We start from the raw sequence: 17,342 nt of genomic DNA, 5'->3' as shown, positions 1-17,342 counted from the left end.
AAAAATATTTTCAGCTAGCAAATTATACTATGTACCAAGTGTTCCACATTGTATCCATTTAAATAATAGGTATGTGTTGCTAATCATGACATATAGCTAATTAGCAGATTCATATAGTAACTGATTCTGGACATGAATATAAAAGCGGACCCTGCTTGCCGGGGGTGGGATTAAGGGTGACATCACGAGAGAAAATCTAATATTTCAGTGAAGTAAAATCACTTCGGGTTTCGTGAACCGAGTGTGAACTTGGTGAGTACCATTGTAATTTTATGAGATAGAAATAGACTTGCACATTTGTATTAAAATATTTTTGTTAATCTATAAAGATAAATATCTGAAAAGGTAAGAGAGCATGTACAACTATAAATATGTTACCAGTTACAGATTTATTTACTTTTTAAAATGTTTATTTCATCCTCTTGCGCGCTTACATCTTGTTGCCGCTTCTGACAGTTAATTGTTTCTGCGCAGAGATAACTTTAACAATGAAGGCTTCTCTGGTGACAGGCTTGGTTTTCTGTTTTGCGATTTTCAGCCTGGGTAAGAATTACCGATTAAACAAATGCATTGTTTCCACGAATTCGCACACTTGGAATGACCAATTTTAAATTGCATTGAATAAAAAAATAGCTGGAGTAATTTTGCCATAGTATTTTAATTTTTATCACGCTTCCTCCTATATGTACACATGTATACAGGCATTTATATGGTTACTTGTTGCGCCTAATGAATCTTTTTCCTTCAGGCTCTGCACTCCGTTGCTATAGATGCACCAATTACTCTGGAAAGTGCACTAATGTGCAGGAATGCGGCTATGAGGACGCTTGCCTTACGTTACATGAAAGAGGTACTTAGTTAAACGTACTTCATTCCTCAGAATATCTAGACGCGTGTGACACAGTTAGGTGAATTTTAAGCACATCAGTCATTACTCGTGCTTTGGGAGTTTCACCATATTTCATTTATCCGTGGTGCAGGAGGGAAGATTATCCGCCAGTGCATCCGGCACACGGACTGTGAAAATGCTCGGCTGTCTCAGATGTTTCCTGCGGTGTCTTCCTTCACCCACGGTTGCTGCAGTAGTAACTTGTGCAATGGCAGTCCCGCCACCATGATCTCTAAGCCCTTACTGGGGACGTTGGCGTCCCTCTTTGTCTTCTGGTGGTGCCTGCTTTAAAACCTTGGGACACAGCTCAATTGTCACTGTCTAACTGTATCACTAATTATCTGGGGTGTGTTGCTAGATAGGAAACAAAAACGCTGCAAATAACGTTCCAGATCTGCGCATTTTCTGCTTGTTTCAAGCATGTTTTTATTAATACGGGTGTATTAATAAATATACAATAACATTTATTTCATTGCAGTTGTAATTTTTGTACGTCCTCGGAATGGATTGACTTATCGATTGTTTTTCTGTAAAAGCATAATGACCGTTTAAGGACAACTTCAGAAAGTCTACACTTATGCTGATCATAGTGAAATACCATGCATAACGGTCAAAGAAACGTTCTAAATGTGGCAAATGCAGGATGTGTTGATGAAAAGGAATTATTTGTAATAATTTTCATAAACAGCGTGATTTTCTGAGAAAATGTACGAAACTAAACAATCCTCTTTTGTGTGTGTAAATATGGATTTTGGCATTTTAGATCTTTAAGCAAAACGGGATTGTGAAGAATTTTGTATTTTTCTTTTACTTTTGGTAAGAAGGAGGATGTTCTGTGTTCTTTCTTGAAATGTTAATTTCAAGGTCCCTGATGAAGTAAGCCTGTAAGAAGTTAGACTGTGGCACAAAGAAAGTTAGGAGTCACTCTTCTAAGCATTAAAAGCATTTAACAATAACAAGCTGGCTTGGTCAATTGAACTTCATTCAACCCAACAGAAAAAAATGACAAGTATTCTTAAAGTTAGAAAAAAATGAGCGAGGTTTGAAGGGTCAGAGAGTTTCATAAAACACGCTAAAGAAGTTAATGGCACACATTCAGCAATGCAGCTCAGAGTGCTGCTTAAAAGCACTGTTTACATTCGGCTCTGTCAACATCAAGACCACATTGCAGCTACGCCAATCTAAATAAATATTATGAAGATGGGAAAATGCCTCACGCGAGCAATGAAGGACAGTGTGCAGGGCTGGACTAACCATCTGACATATTCAGCCCGGTGGATATGTAGACTGGCAAAATTTACCATGGGGCCTCAAAGTCCAGGGCAGGCTTATGATCCCAGTCCCGCCCTGGCAGCATATCAGTCTATTGTCAGTATATATAGTGAATAGGGCAGAGCAGTGTGTGTGGCATTAACAGTTAGTATAGTGACCTCAGACTATCCTTTTCAAACATATTGTACAAGTCATGTGCAAAAATACACCAAACTAGTTATTAAAAAATCAGCCGTGCTACTTAAAAGATACAATTGCCGATTTATTACGGAAAAAAATGTGATATTCAAATTTATTTCTCGCAGATAAGTTCATATACATATATTTGTTACATGTTCCAAATGTAAACAAGGGTGAAGTAAACAAACAACCAGAAGTTTTTAAAAGCAGAAGTTTCAGTTAGACTTTGTACTGCCAGGCCTAGTCTGCTGTGCCTTCCTTTGCGGCGATTCCTGCACCAGCTCAGAGTGATTCCCATCCTGGTACAACCGGCCGACGGGGACTGAGCTACTCACTTTGTGAAAAGCACAAGGCCATTACTGCAGGTCAGAACAGTAACTCCCACCCCCCACCCCAGAGTGTGGAAAATGCATCTTCACAAAGAGTTTGTCAATACAGGATCGGACTTCACCTTGTGAAGAGGTACTGCTGTGAAAATATCAGAGGGGAGACTAACACAGCACTCACACTCAGAGCGTAATGAAGGGATTGGATCCACACCAGGCAAATCTGGGTGTCCCCTCGCATGTGCTGTACTGTATGACTTTGTGAAGAGCCTTAGAAAACATCGAAAAACAACTGCTTTATTTCTAAGATGCTTTGCTAAATTTGCAACTAAACCACATTTAGCCTACATTATAATACCTTCTCTCTGAAATAAGAATGTAGAAGATTAAATGTTTACCTATCTGAAGGAAAAACTTTGGTCAAGCTCGTTTGTAAACATTTTCAATGTTACTTAAATGTTCTGACTTTATAAAATCGTTTAAAAAAACGGCACATATAAATCTTAAGGATCTTACAAATCAGATTAATTTCATATAGCTATATTTAAATTTTTTCTGTTTTTACTTTGATTAATCGTCAATTGTGAGGTTGAAAGTCTTCTGTACTAATTTTCTTCCATAGCCTATCATGCCAAAGTGACTCAGGCTTACCTTATAAAAAGAGAACGTGAGAATGTATTAAATGAATGATTCAATGGAGACTTCAGGCAGAATATTGAAAAGGCTGTTGTTCATATAATGATCAGCTCAAAATGGTTGCATATTCAAATGTGCTATTTTCACAAAACAATGTGAAAAGAATAAGTATAAATATATATTTTCATGTCTTTCATTTCTTAAAGCTTCGACATCGTTTTTGAAAATGTTTTTATGTCCAGCACAGCGATTGAAAACCGCGACATAATGTAATTTAACTGCAGGCAGTGTTCTAGATATAATACATCATGCGTAACAATTAACATAATCTCCATGCAAACGTTGAGTGCAAAAATATTGTCTGAAAAGCAGAATATCTTTGTCGTTCACATAAGTGAAAAGCGATCACTCTGAAAGGCTCATAGGACACCTGAGAAAAACAGCTGCAAGGTATAAGAGAAATATTGAGTAGAGGGAGAGATATTTTTGTAATCAGCTTTGGAACATATGTTTTCCATATTATTGCAAGAACGCCTGAGTGACAGACAGCTGACACTCACGACACCCCCCGGCTAAAAGAGAATTGAGGTTTAAGCTAAGTGTTGCACTCATGTTTTGGAGCATAGTACTGATTAGAATTGACAAGAAATGCAGACTGGGGGACAAAGGCGTGAGCATCGAGCGCATGTAGCAGACATGGCGGGAACACCACAAAGACAGAGGCCATGCAAAAGCATAGACGCCCCCACCCCACCTGCTCCAGGACTGCAGTTTGCTGATAGCGTGAAGTATACATATTTGAAAGATGCAATCTGCGTAAGGCATATGTGTTACAAAGTGCACCCCCTACAATAACCAGTTTGATCTGGTTCAGAGGAGGGGGCACAAACTGTGAATGTACCCCATAAAGGTTACAGTATGTTGACCAGAAAGTCTTTGGAACATTCCCACGAAGGTGGCAGCGAAGTGGTTGTTCCCGTGAGCTCAATAATAAAGCGAAGTCACATACAAAGGTATCCGTCTTAGTGTTTCAAATTTCTTCGAGAAAGGACAGGCAGACAGTAAAACACGTAGGTGCAGGGGTGCCAGCATACATAGTGCATATCACTGCCATGCATCAACTTGTACGCAATCCACTCGCTATAACACTCCTATAATGCATATAAATAACAGAAAAGGATACGCTGCCATTGTAATAGCACCCACATCTTAAGAAAAACCAGTGGCATGCAGTCAAATTAAAAGCTGTAACAGAGTAACTTGTAGAACACATTTCCCCACTAATCCTTAATGCAAAATTTGCAACTATGTTTGCATGACAAAATTCCCTCTGTTTATCTTAAATTGTCAACTGATCAAATTTTAGAATGTTTTCCCTTGTTTTCAGTAAACAGTGGGATCCCCTTATCCGTGACCGCTGTCCGATTTTTTTTTTATTTTGAAAAATTCCTGAAATAAATGGTTCATAAGTTTAAAGCAACTACAAGCCATAAGCAGGTGAGTACCCAGAACAGGCTGATACTTTTTTCCACAGATAAATATTTCTCATTACAGGTTATACAAGTACGTGATTCAATATTTTTCATTGCAAAATCTATGTTTTTTCATTGTTATCTCGTCCTTTTAGGGGTATAAAAAGCACAATTTTCATTGCTTTGCATCCCCTTGATACATGATATTGATTTATCGTCTCTTGAGAATTAAGCTAAAACGTCAGAAAAAGCACAATTTTCATTGCTTTGCATCCCCTTGATACATGATATTGATTTATCGTCTCTTGAGAATTAAGCTAAAACGTCAGAATCGCTTTCATTTGAGACAGCACAGTACAGTATAATATTGAACTTTATCATTACTATATTTAATGTTGTTAATATCCGTGCCTTTCGCCCGTAGCTTCCAGTATAGGCTCCAAACCCCCCCCCCCCTGATCCTGAATAGGACACACTGTTACAGACCATGGACGGCTGGATTTTGGTGATGTTTTACTGTGCATAATTTAGCAATAAAACTTTACCCCATATATGTACACAAAAAACACATTATGTATGCGTTATGTATGCGTTATGTATGTTGTTCGCAGATGGTTTGCTATTATTAGTAGGTCTTGGAACGTATCAATTACGAATACGGAGGGGACTACTGCACTTCCCACGAATTCTCAGCACTGGTCAAGCCTCTCCCTCAGATTCCAGTCTTTTCGCTCAGATATTTGAATTTCACATTTGAAATGATTTTAAGTTTCTTAAGTCTCAAGACTATTGAACTACAACCAATAAACTGGGAATAGCTAGGAATACCGATCTCAAATACATTTGGTTCCCCTGCTTTACTGACAGGTGCAGATACACAGTTCTAGTTGGGAAAACATTGTACAGAGAGAATTTTGCATGTGTGCGGAAAGAAATTATACGAAACATGTAGAATTGTGGCCTACAAGTTAAATTTTTTAGTGCTCCTACTATAAGCATACTGCGTGTTGGACAATCAGTTTACTCAAGATATGGTATAGATTTAATGCTGTACTATAGCCAATGTAAAACAAAATTGCAATATAAACCAAAATTAAACATAAGACATTTATGTAACCTTATTGCAAGCAAGACTGGTTAAAGCACTCGGCTCATCATCAGCTAGGCATGAATCATTTAATGTGAATTAAAAAACTGTATATTATCCACTAATACAGTAATCAAAGCAGGCAATAATACATTCAGAGAAATGCAAAACACATGAAAATATAAAATTATTTCCAAATCGCAAATAAGCTTCTAATCTTCAAAAAATGCCATCTATGACTTTGAAATTATATTTTAATTTGTAAAATATTTATGAGATGTTAACGATAGTTTCATATATGGTGCGGAAATCAAGCATTGTATAATTATAGCAGCAATGAATAGTCTTAGCTGATGAAAGTGTTTCAGAAGGTAGATCTTTCATCTGATAGTAATTACTGTCATACACATAAAGAATTTATATATGTTATACATAAATATAAATAATTAAAAATGTATAATATTGGTGTATTTATTTTACCATAGCTATTTGTGTGACGTCTATATATGTCTCGTTTAACTTCTTCCCTGTTCACCATAACATTTCAAAATTTAGATAATTCTCATCAGTATGTTGTCCACACTGTGGTTCAGGGATGTAAAGCACTGATCTGAGCAGCTCAGTGGGCATGTAAATACCTTTACAGTATATTGCTGATTTCATGAATAATTTTATTGTGATTGTAGAAGTCGCTAAAATGCATCAATGCTGTTTGAATATCTATCCATATTCAGTAACCAATTATCCAAGGTAAATTGTAGTTCCACTTCAGGGTGCATAGAGTATTAGACAGCTTGGGCTCTGGGTGGGATTTGAACCCACAACCCACTGGTCCTGTCACGTCACAATTATAACTACTTAAATCAAATCATATTGAGTCACCAGAGCTTCAAAACTACTTGACTAAGCTACCAGTATTATTTCTGTGCATATACCCTCAAAAATAGCCACAGGTGGACTAGAAAATATAAATGTAACCAGAATTTATCTTAAGTGTCAATAGTGTAAGGTGATTTACATTTGGTACACATAATGAAATTTCTGCTTGACTCAGCTGTTAATGCATATCAGAGTACTGTCCAAATTGAACATTGTGCTTTTCACTTTTTTATGGGCTGTTCTGCCTAAAAGAGTAAATAAAGAATTTTCCAAGCAACCACTCCAGTGGTTTTGTGCTTAAATCTGCGAATGAAATGCCAATGTTGTTTAACATAGAGGATTCACCTCCCAGAATCACACCCAAGACCTGGAGCCCTGAGGCAGCCTGTCCAGATAAAACCAGTTGTAGCATCACATCCCATTACATCACATCGCTTCTCAGCTATATGGGCAACACATTTCCTACATGGCTCCTTGCTTCGCCTTTTCTAAGCCAAGACAGATGCTGTCTTCTATAGTTTTGTTGGGTCAACTTCCCATGTCAGATACCAAAGTCATCAAACAAAAAGAAGGCAAAGCTACATGCTAGTGTCCCGATATGGAGGGAATCATCTCTGGAATATTACATTTCTTCTTCTTACAATCTGTCTGTCGAGGAAATACCACAGCAAACAAATGCAGACGAAACCATGTACCCTTTAGGTTGTTTGCAGTCACCCCATACATATATGCATACCCATACGTTGATGTATAGCTACATTTGCGGGGGCTTCCCATTAAATATAACTTTACCATAATTAACTGAACTTAATACCAAACCACCAACTGAGATGAAAATTGATAACCTACTAAAAATCATGAAAAAAGGCATTTATCTTGTGAAAACTGTGTTTTGTCCCCACATGACCGAAACAAAAATATCCCCACAAGATTGTTAAAGCTGCTTATACTCACACTCACAGAAAGACCTGCATTAAAATTGCAACTCAGGAACCAGTGGCCACACAGGTATTTACAGCAGCAAAAGGAGTAGTATCTATCCAGCACTATAAGGTGTAAACAGCCATGATGAGTATAATGTAGAGGGTGGTGGAACATGGAAATGGGGCAGAGGGTCAGTAGGATATATGTCATGCATTAAATTGTAATCTGTTATGACTGCCACTGCTTCTCATTTACAAAAATCACCGGAGACTGTACATCGGCATGCTTTCCAGGACAATATACAGAATAAGTAAGAAGCTATGTGGGCTTTTTTCATAGGTAAGTGACATGGGCTTTTTAGCAAGAATAACTATAACCGGTGTCCATGTCATTATCCATGGACGGCACAAAGGGCTGTTAGGCATGAAGTACTGATCTGGGCTGATATTGAAATAGAATCGACATGTGAAGGGAGCAGTGATCTAACAGCCCTTGATCTGCATAGTAAACATTACAATTGCGTGAGGTCTCTTTCAAAGTGCAGACGGTGCACAGGCATGACAGGACCCTGTCAGACTAAGCTGAGGTGGGGGGGCTAGCATAGAAAGGACCAAAAATGAGCGCTGACTCTCAGTTCTGGAAGTGGAAGCCATGGACATAGACGTGTGCAAGGTTGGATCTGTCTTTAGCCAAGATGACAGTGAATTGACTCACTGGTGCAAATTCAGCGAGGCAAAGACAGCCGGCCCCCTGCCACAGTAACGCATTTCGGGAAGGGGTTCGGGGGGGCTAAGGCCACTCGTGGTGATAACGCTTGCCGTTCTTCTTCCTCTGCTTCTGCAGGTGTTCCAGCTCGGCCTCGTACATCATCTCCTGCATCAGGTACTTCTCCCGTCGCATGCGGTCGCATAGGTCCTTGGGCATGTCAGGAATCAGGTAGGCGATAAACGACTTGATGCCGAAGACCAGATGCTAGAGGATCAATTGCAGACAGCCTCGTTAGCGTGAACCAGCTGCACTTCTGGTATTGCATTGTGCAATATTCCACATGGCAGCTGCATTTTCTAAGAACAAAGTAACAAAAATCTTATGAAAGGAAGATTCTGTTCGGCTCATTGCAATTTTCATAGCTACATAGCATCTGTCAAGAATGGAAGTAAGAGTTGTCCCTCAAGATAGGCAGCTTAACACAGCTCCAGCCTTTGTGTTAAGAAATGTTTTCTTTCTTTTAAACTAAAATGGTCTCCTTTTCTTAAATTAGCAGTAACAGTCTATAAATAAAACTAACCTTGTTTATTCCTCAAGACAATACATTCTTGGGCAATGTATCCCCTCTGACAAAACTGTCGTACACCCAGTACATTTAAGCCATTTAACCTGTCCTTCAACGGTAACCTTTTAAAACCAGGAAAAGCTCTCTATGTTCTTCACAGAATGAACTCGAAAGGAGTAGCACTATTTTAGAAGTGAGCTGACCGAAGTTGTATATAATGTAGATGAAATCATATCAAGCACATCTTCAGCAATGTACGTCTTCTTCACGGACACAACCTTATTATTTACTTCATCACAGGTCAGGTTTTTATGTTGACTTTACAGTGCAATAGCTGTTCACATCAGTCCATCTGTCTTGCATCCAGTGCAGGGTCACAGGGCTGTTATCTCAGTGACAATCACACAGTATATATACAGTATATATATAGTGTACATCAGGGGTCTCCAACTCCGGTCCTGGAGAGCTACTACCCAGTAGGTTTTCTATCCTACCTGGCAGCTGATGAACCACACTAGTTCTCAGGTAAATACCAGGAACAGCTGTGGTTCATCAGAGGCCAAGTGGGACAGAAAACCTACAGGATAGTAGCTCTCCAGGACCGGAGTTGGAGACCCCTGGTGTACATCGTTCATTGCTTTTCACAACTTTTTTTTTCTGTTATGTCTCTGTAAAATAAAGACACAAATCAAGCAAATAATATTTTGATAATAATTTCCAATATATAAAATGCTATGTATTTCCTTTGTAAGAAATCTAATATCCATCCAACCATCCATCATCCATCCATCCATTTTCTGTAATTGTTTACACAGTACAAGGTCACAGCAAGCCTATCTCAGGAAGGACACAAGGCAGGGGCACCCCCTGGATTTGATGGCAATCCACTGCACAACATCTAATCTAATCAAGGCTTATTATGTGCTCATAGGAAGTTGTAATGCAGCAATGCGGCCTGTAGGTGGAGCATGGAGGCCTGACCTCAAAGACGATGATGAAGGCCAGCCGGGCAGCCAGAACGTGCCAGAACTGCAGAGTGAATTCGTAGGGCTCCGGGTTCCAAGGGGGTGCTCTGTAGTCCCGGTACCTGCAAAGGAATACAGATGATGTGCACCATGAGGAGACCAGCCCACTGTAGGTGTCTCATTACCAGGCCCCCAAGCAGGAGACTAACTTTTAAAATCCTCTGCTTACTTTGTGTAACGATACCATTTGGGAACTGAGGACACAGATGCTGAGCAAACAGGTAGCAAAGGAAAAAAAGACAGGAGTCATGGGGTCAAAAAGCTGGTGGGTTGATTCTGGGGGGGCACTGTAAGGCAATCACACAAGCAGATGCAGGGAAAGTGGAACACACTCGCTTCAAGAGGGGGAAAGGATCACACATAGACTGGGCTGGAAACTGGGATGGGTACATAGGCCAAGCCATACAGGATGGTAATCAATTACACTAGGAAAAGTGGGAAGAACAAACATTCGGCTACCACTCAGCAGTAACTAATGCCTGGCAATGAGAAGACGAGAAGAATAGGTTAATTAAGCCTTGCAATTAGCGCAGAATCACCTATAGTTGTCAGTATTCTGGCAAGGAGCAGTGGGGGAAGATTTGATTTTGTTCTTGTCTGAATGTCCAACTAATCAATTTATTTGGCAGATGCTAAAAATATACAAAGCAATGTGCAATTCTATTTATTTACTTGTTATATTTTTGAGTAAGTACGGTCATATAATTCCAGGAGGTATTGGGTCTTAGGTCTTGGCCAATGGTGAAAATCAGACTGCTGACCACAGGACTTGAACCGGCAACCTTCTGATCACACTGCCCCCAAAATTACAGCATGGACCCAGAGTTGAACCCAGTCTCAGAAGCAGGAGCACAACAACCGAACCAATCAAACATTACCCCTGGAAATCCCTCCCAAAGTGCTCATGCTTAAACAATGCAAACATTTTTTTGTGTTTTTTAAGCTCCAAATAATGCCAGCAGGAAATTTTTGAGGTCACGAAAAAACACGTTTCGATGTAAAACAACTGATGACCTAGTTCTGCAGTTTTGTATTTATAGAAATAATTCATATTTAGTGCAGTGGTGAGGGGGAGTTAGCAATGGAAACCCCACAGCCCCCACCCACATGCATACACACACTCCACCAGCCGTGGGTACCAGTGCCTACCTGCAGTATCTGGGCCCTTTATCAGAGTCCCCCATGTCAAAGACTGACAAGCTGCTGTTCACGTAGCCGCGTAAACACCTAGGGAGCAGAGACGCAGTCAGGCAGGCTGTGGGAAGCCTTCACTGTCAGTGAAGATGGCAAGGATGAGAAGCAGCTATTTATTCTGAGATTTGTTAGAATAGAAAGTCCTGTGGGCTCAAAACAGCATGAAGAGAAAATAACAGGAAAATTAAAAAGAGTTAAATCCGATTGAAATTGTCGAGAGCCCAACCAACGAGGAATTCTCAGACCACTAATCCCGATATCTAAAGGGATTAATATACCAAATTTAATAAATAAGCAATTTTTGAAATCCCATATATAAATATCTGGAAGCATTTGCAAAAAATTGTCACTGGATGTATTTAGCTGCTAATTAAAATTCTACATATAGGCAAAGATAAATATGCCCATGAAGTGCAAATGGTGCAACAAATTAATAAAACACACGTACACAAAAAGAGAGAGCAAAGAAATAAGTAAAATGCAGTCACCAAGGGAAGCAACAAAACAGTATGAAGCAAAGAAACCATGAAATTAAGTTAGCATAAAGTAGCTCAACAAAAGAAAAAAAAATGATTTTGTGGAAATCAGTTTAAAAAAAATGGCTGAGATATTAACGACTGGAGTAGCGTACAGTGCCGCAATAACACTGGTGGAGTACTGATTTGAGGAAAATTTGCTCAAATTTTACTCAAGAGCTAAACTGACCTCAAAATGTGTGGTTCTCTTAAATGTTTTAGAGTGCAGTTCTAGAATGTTGGTCCAGGTTCATACAAAGGCAGATTAGCAAGGCAATTTAATGTTTTACTCAAATCTTGCTGCAGCTGTTTTCTCAGAAGAAATAAGGCATTTAGGAAACCCCCCCCTGTACTGTAAATCTTCTCCAGCTAGTTGGAAGCTTGAAAAAAAAAAAAGTCAGTTGTTCTGTGTGGACATAGGGTGGCGCTATTGGACAGGGAAACACCGAATAGAGCTTTGCATACTTCTCGTGTTTGTAGCCCTTGTCCACACAGGGGCCATACTTGAAGGCATATACAAAGCGGGGGATGTAGTCAGAGGTGATGGCGATGACAAAGGCATTGGTAATGACTGCCAAGACTCCAATCCACTCCAGGATCCCATGCCAAATGCCTGGGAAATGGCAGGCAAGAAGACGGTCACTCTGTGTCATGGTCAGGGCAACGTGTTACATTGCTGTTCAATATGTCAACATTATACATGCAGTTTTTAAACACCAAACGAATCCTGGAAATATGACAGATTTTTCCGTATTTGATAAAATGAAAAATAGCTTCCTTTTAAAATGGCATCCAAACACCTCCCGATGCTTTCTGTGATAAGAAATCAGTGAATCGTTTTGGCACGCCCAGAATGCTGTACAGTGAGACTCTTACATGACTTCTTATTTCTGTAGTGTCTGAAACCCAGACGGCTATTACACAAGCATGTGGGCCGGAGCAACAGCCCGGGGGCGGGCTCACCGATATCGGTGGCTCGAGCTGGCATGGGTCTCCTCCACTGCGTGACGAACTTGTAGGCGTCCAGGCGGATCTCGATGATGTTGTTGAGTAACGCCAGCAGGGGGGCCAGGGGGAAGGCGGCCACGAAGATGGTGGTGAAGCCGAACTGGAGCACTAGTGTGGGAAGCGCAAGTGTCAGGGCAGCCGGTCAGAGCTGGGGAGGCGTGACAGAGATCTGTGCAGCTCTGAGCTGCCGTCTTAAGCCTGCTCAGGTCCTGCTTAAGGAAAGAGGACAGAGTCTTGCCTGAACTCGAAATGCCATCTGAGCAAGTTACCATAGACACCGATGTATACCACCATCATGAATTCGACCCCCTTTTTTACAGCTTAAAATTTTCAAAAACACTTCAGACTGCATACTATACGAATGTATCATGTTTATCTATTATTTATAGAAAACGATCTACAGTATATCTAGTTATAAGCATAACCAGCCAGGCGCTGGGCCTTCCTCTAGATCGTACCCATCTCCAGGTACTCATCCACCAGTCCGTGGGCGTTCATGGGCTGTAAGTTCCAGTCTTTGTCCCACTGGGGAAGCGGCACCTTGCTTTCCACTTTCTGTCCGCCCTTCTTTATCTTTCTGCGTGACCACCAGTTTTGGAGCAACCTTTGCAGTGTTAAAAAAAATGCAATAAGACTGGATGACAAAAGAAGTGGAACGAATCCCAGTGTGGCTAACCCAACTATTATTAAGCCAGGCCATGGATAACAGGCCATTAAATACCTCTGAGTATAACACTGAGAGTAACACATTGCATAACGTGAAGGCGCATTACACAGGGAACAGGCAGTGTGAAACTTACGGGTAGCCCAGCTCCATGAAGTTGTTCCAGATCTGTTTCAGAACCATGATGACCCCCATCTGCAGACAAAGGTCTATGAGGCAGCCACTGGGGTGACACTGGAGGAGAAAATGAAGTTAAGTATTCATGATGACAGCAATGAGGTTTGTAATACCTACTAATTAACATACAAACAATATATTGTGGCTCCACTGAAGTCTCAAATCTGATCGGTCAGAAGGGTGTTACTTTTTTATAACTGCACCTGTAGAGCCAACTAAGTGTATCACAGTAGTAAATCAAGTACATTTTTAATTCTCACTCACATTACTTAAAACTCCAGATGTAGAACACAATTTAAAAGTAACAAAAACTAATGATTAACCACTGATGGAAGAAAGTAGTTCTACTAATAAATAATAAATATTCCAGCTCTTAAACGTGAAAATAATGTCTTTAGGTACAAGCGTGTAATCCAAAAGTATAATAACCATGGTATAGGTGGGTTAGTCCATTCCAAGCTGTTCGCAGCCTCCACAGCCTTGCACTTAAGAACATATATGGATTGTCACACATTAACTCTTACCTAACAACAGATCAGGCCTTTCCATGCTACATAAACATTACTGTAGGCTTTTTGCAGCTTTTCATCCATCCATTTTTCATGCCAAGTACAGGGATGCAACAAATTGTAATTCTCCATTTAAGAATAATAAAGGTCCCTATCAAAGGAACAATATTTTATTTGTCATTTACATAAGCATATATTGGAATGCCTCTCCTTTGAGACATGCACACAGGACTACATATACACTAATGGTCAAAATTGTGGAAAAACTTCCAGTTTTTAGAGACTGTGAAACTTTTTTTCAACTGTTACTCCAGTTACTTCTTGGGTACCTCAGCTCGTCCAATGTATGATATTTGTAAAAGTTAATGTATATAAATGTAAGAGTGAAGCTTGGAGCCTGATTGGAGGGTCAGGCCAGTTCTCTAGCACCCCTGGGGCGTTTTGGGGTCTTGCTCAGGGGCTCAACGGAGACGTGACTCTTCAGTCAAGGTTCAAACCAGCGACCTTCCTATCACAGACACAGAGGCATAACTCACTGAGCCACACTCTGCACCCCATACTAGAAAAAGCTGCTACTCAAATGTAATTTAAAGGCACAGTATCCTATTATGCCGGCATCTGAATTATAGACCAGTACATACATGGTCACTTTAGCCTTTGTTTGTATGTTGTATGACTTACCTCCTCAAGTCGCCATCTCTTAAACAGCTTGTTATACTTCCCAGGCCTGCCTGCAAACCTGCACCGCAGAAGCAAACTGTCACAACAGATTCTCTAGCAATACAACAACACAGTTATGTGAGCTGGTAGTGCACTCACTTTTTAATGGTTTACATAAAAATGCACAAAACATTTGCCCCTCATTTTAAGTACTAACAGGCCACACCAGCACTGGCCCCAGCTGAGAGCTCATTGGCGTCCAAAGCACCCCCTCTCTGTCAATTATCAATTCAAAACATCATTTCAATGTCGTAAACGTCTTATATAAAGCCAAAATCAGACATACAAAAAATTAACAAAAAAGCCTCTGACCCTTAATGGTTAGATGTTACAAGTGTATCATGTATCTTTTTGAAATATCCTTATGGTGTATAATGTGAATTTTACAGCCTTGTCATAAAAAGAGAAATAAAAATTGGACACTCTGAGCGAGACAGATTTACTAGTAAGGTACAGAGTATATATAGTGTTTGGTTTCCAGACGTTCATAATGCATTGTAAAGAAATGTGAGCTGGTGAACTGAGTAAGGTGACGAACTGAGTGAGCTGAGTGAGCTGGTGAGCAGGCGAGCTGAGTGAGCAGGTGAGCTGAGTGAGCAGGTGAGCTGAGTGAGCTGAGTGAGCAGGTGAGCTGAGTGAGCAGGTGAGCTGAGTGAGCTGAGTGAGCAGGTGAGCCGAGTGAGCAGGCGAGCCGAGTGAGCAGGCGAGCCGAGTGAGCCGAGTGAGCAGGCGAGCCGAGTGAGCCGAGTGAGCAGGAGAGCCGAGTGAGCCGAGTGAGCAGGAGAGCTGAGTGAGCAGGCGAGCTGAGTGAGCTGAGTGAGCAGGAGAGCTGAGTGAGCAGGCGAGCTGAGTGAGCTGAGTGAGCAGGCGAGCTGAGTGAGCTGAGTGAGCAGGAGAGCTGAGTGAGCAGGCGAGCTGAGTGAGCTGAGTGAGCAGGAGAGCTGAGTGAGCAGGCGAGCTGAGTGAGCTGAGTGAGCAGGCGAGCTGAGTGAGCAGGTGAGCTGAGTGAGCTGAGTGAGCAGGAGAGCTGAGTGAGCAGGCGAGCTGAGTGAGCTGAGTGAGCAGGTGAGCTGAGTGAACAGGCTCATCCCTTAACTTTTCCCTGCCCTGTACATCTATACATCCCTTCCCATATTACACTACCCTGCGCAAATTATTTTTCTGCATTTTTGTCCAGTTATTCTTGTGCCAAAGCACATGGATCATTTATCAGTGTATAAAATGAAAATATTATAACAGTAAAATGTGATTTGACTGATTGACTGGAGAATCAGCTCTGAAGCTTCAGTAACCAGATCCCCTGCACCGCTAACAGACATACTCTCCATCATATTTCTGTGTGATTCTGGTTAAACAAAACAGAGACACTCAGATTGTACACATGCAGATGTATATGACATGGAAATCCATGCACGTAAATTGTATACAAATACATGCCTGTATATTAAAGTGGTGGCAAATAAAGAAATATATGTTAGGAAATGTTATAAAAACCAATTATTCAAACCAGTTATATGAACACCTCATGCAGTTTATCACCTGCCCCTGACAAAAACTAATGAGCTAAAAGCAACCGTTCAAAAATAGTATTTCTAAGATAATTTTGCAACATTGGCCCTGAAAACCACCTTTACCACTGTGAACTGGGAAAGCCACGTGGCAGTTCTTCAGGATTATCCCCCATTTAAAGGTAAAAAAATAGCATGTGACCGGCTAATATTAAATATTGCCTACCTGCCCAGGAAGAAGGCAATGTAAAAAGTGGAACTGTTCAGGTTGACAAACTGAAAGAGGAACATCTTCAGTGCAAAGCTGTTTTCCCATTCAGATTCTGTCCGAGGATGCTCTGAAAGATAAATTACAAAAATGCCATCGGCCCTTATTTCTCCAAGCAAGAGGTGCTGAGAAACCGGTGCATGTTAAAGTGTTTTAAGCACTTACCTAAATTTGTAAGGAGGTATGCCACCTTTTCATACACCTGGCAAAGAAAATGAGCAGTAAGCATGGTACTAGTTGGAGGCTTGTGTTTTCAATCATTGAAATATGTATTAAACCTCACGATGCAGTTAATGTGCCTCATTCGGGGCTCCCTTAGCAACCGCTCATTCGACACAAAGTCAAACCAGCGGTACCCAAGGATTCTACAAAGAGACACAGTGTACCATAGGGTCCAGTCTTCATCCCAGGTTACTGGATAGTGTCCATGTCTTGTAGCCATACAGCAAAGAAAGTCGTTAAGGTAAATGAACCCCTCAAAGTGGTGGACATTCTCTCCATAGACATAGACACTGCTGACGGCTGTGCCTGATAGGTCATTAAAAGCCTAAATCTCGGTTCTTGTCCAAGACACTCGCAAGCCCAGTCATTCAGACTCCTCAGTCAGTCTCTCGAGATCCCCAATATGAGCCTCCATATCACAGCATCATCTGCAAAGTTATTCCACAAAAACTCTTCATGAAAATTACTGTTCTGTAAAAGGTGCTAGGAAAGTTTGCTTTGGATAGGAATGAGAAATGGTGGTGTGCAGCTACTGCTCTCGTTAGTAAGCTTGGAAAATGGTTGAATGCAATTCTGGGCTGTTTTATGGGATAA

At 40.7% G+C, this 17,342-nt stretch overlaps 2 protein-coding genes across 3 annotated transcripts in view; one reads left to right on the top strand and one right to left on the bottom strand.

The window, feature by feature from the left end:
• The first annotated feature begins 168 nt into the window (after nucleotides 1-168).
• LOC125751576 (CD59A glycoprotein-like) lies at nucleotides 169-1,848 on the top strand. The gene is made up of 4 exons (XM_049030573.1): nucleotides 169-252; nucleotides 475-543; nucleotides 749-850; nucleotides 981-1,848. Exons 2-4 carry the CDS (start codon nucleotides 489-491, stop codon nucleotides 1,178-1,180), a joined length of 357 nt encoding a protein of 118 aa, XP_048886530.1. The 5' UTR covers nucleotides 169-252; nucleotides 475-488; the 3' UTR covers nucleotides 1,181-1,848.
• A 3,172-nt stretch (nucleotides 1,849-5,020) lies between these two features.
• ano3 (anoctamin 3) overlaps nucleotides 5,021-17,342 on the bottom strand; it is a 61,106-nt gene continuing 48,784 nt past the window's right edge. The window contains exons 17-26 of one of the 2 annotated variants that reach the window (XM_049030563.1): nucleotides 16,692-16,728; nucleotides 16,485-16,596; nucleotides 14,712-14,769; nucleotides 13,481-13,578; nucleotides 13,139-13,284; nucleotides 12,636-12,788; nucleotides 12,138-12,285; nucleotides 11,113-11,190; nucleotides 9,920-10,025; nucleotides 5,021-8,637 (exon numbers count right to left, since the gene is read on the bottom strand). In XM_049030563.1, the coding sequence (XP_048886520.1) occupies nucleotides 8,455-8,637; nucleotides 9,920-10,025; nucleotides 11,113-11,190; nucleotides 12,138-12,285; nucleotides 12,636-12,788; nucleotides 13,139-13,284; nucleotides 13,481-13,578; nucleotides 14,712-14,769; nucleotides 16,485-16,596; nucleotides 16,692-16,728 (1,119 nt within the window). In that variant the 3' untranslated portion in view covers nucleotides 5,021-8,454. The remainder of the gene's footprint in view (nucleotides 8,638-9,919; nucleotides 10,026-11,112; nucleotides 11,191-12,137; nucleotides 12,286-12,635; nucleotides 12,789-13,138; nucleotides 13,285-13,480; nucleotides 13,579-14,711; nucleotides 14,770-16,484; nucleotides 16,597-16,691; nucleotides 16,729-17,342) is intronic. The other variant, XM_049030564.1, reaches the window with a different exon arrangement.

The sequence above is a fragment of the Brienomyrus brachyistius genome, chromosome 11 (assembly GCF_023856365.1).
Source record: "Brienomyrus brachyistius isolate T26 chromosome 11, BBRACH_0.4, whole genome shotgun sequence".
Taxonomy (NCBI): Eukaryota; Metazoa; Chordata; class Actinopteri; order Osteoglossiformes; family Mormyridae; genus Brienomyrus; species Brienomyrus brachyistius.
The sequence above is the reverse complement of the archived record's forward strand: the minus strand, read 5'-3'. Positions and strand labels throughout refer to the sequence as shown.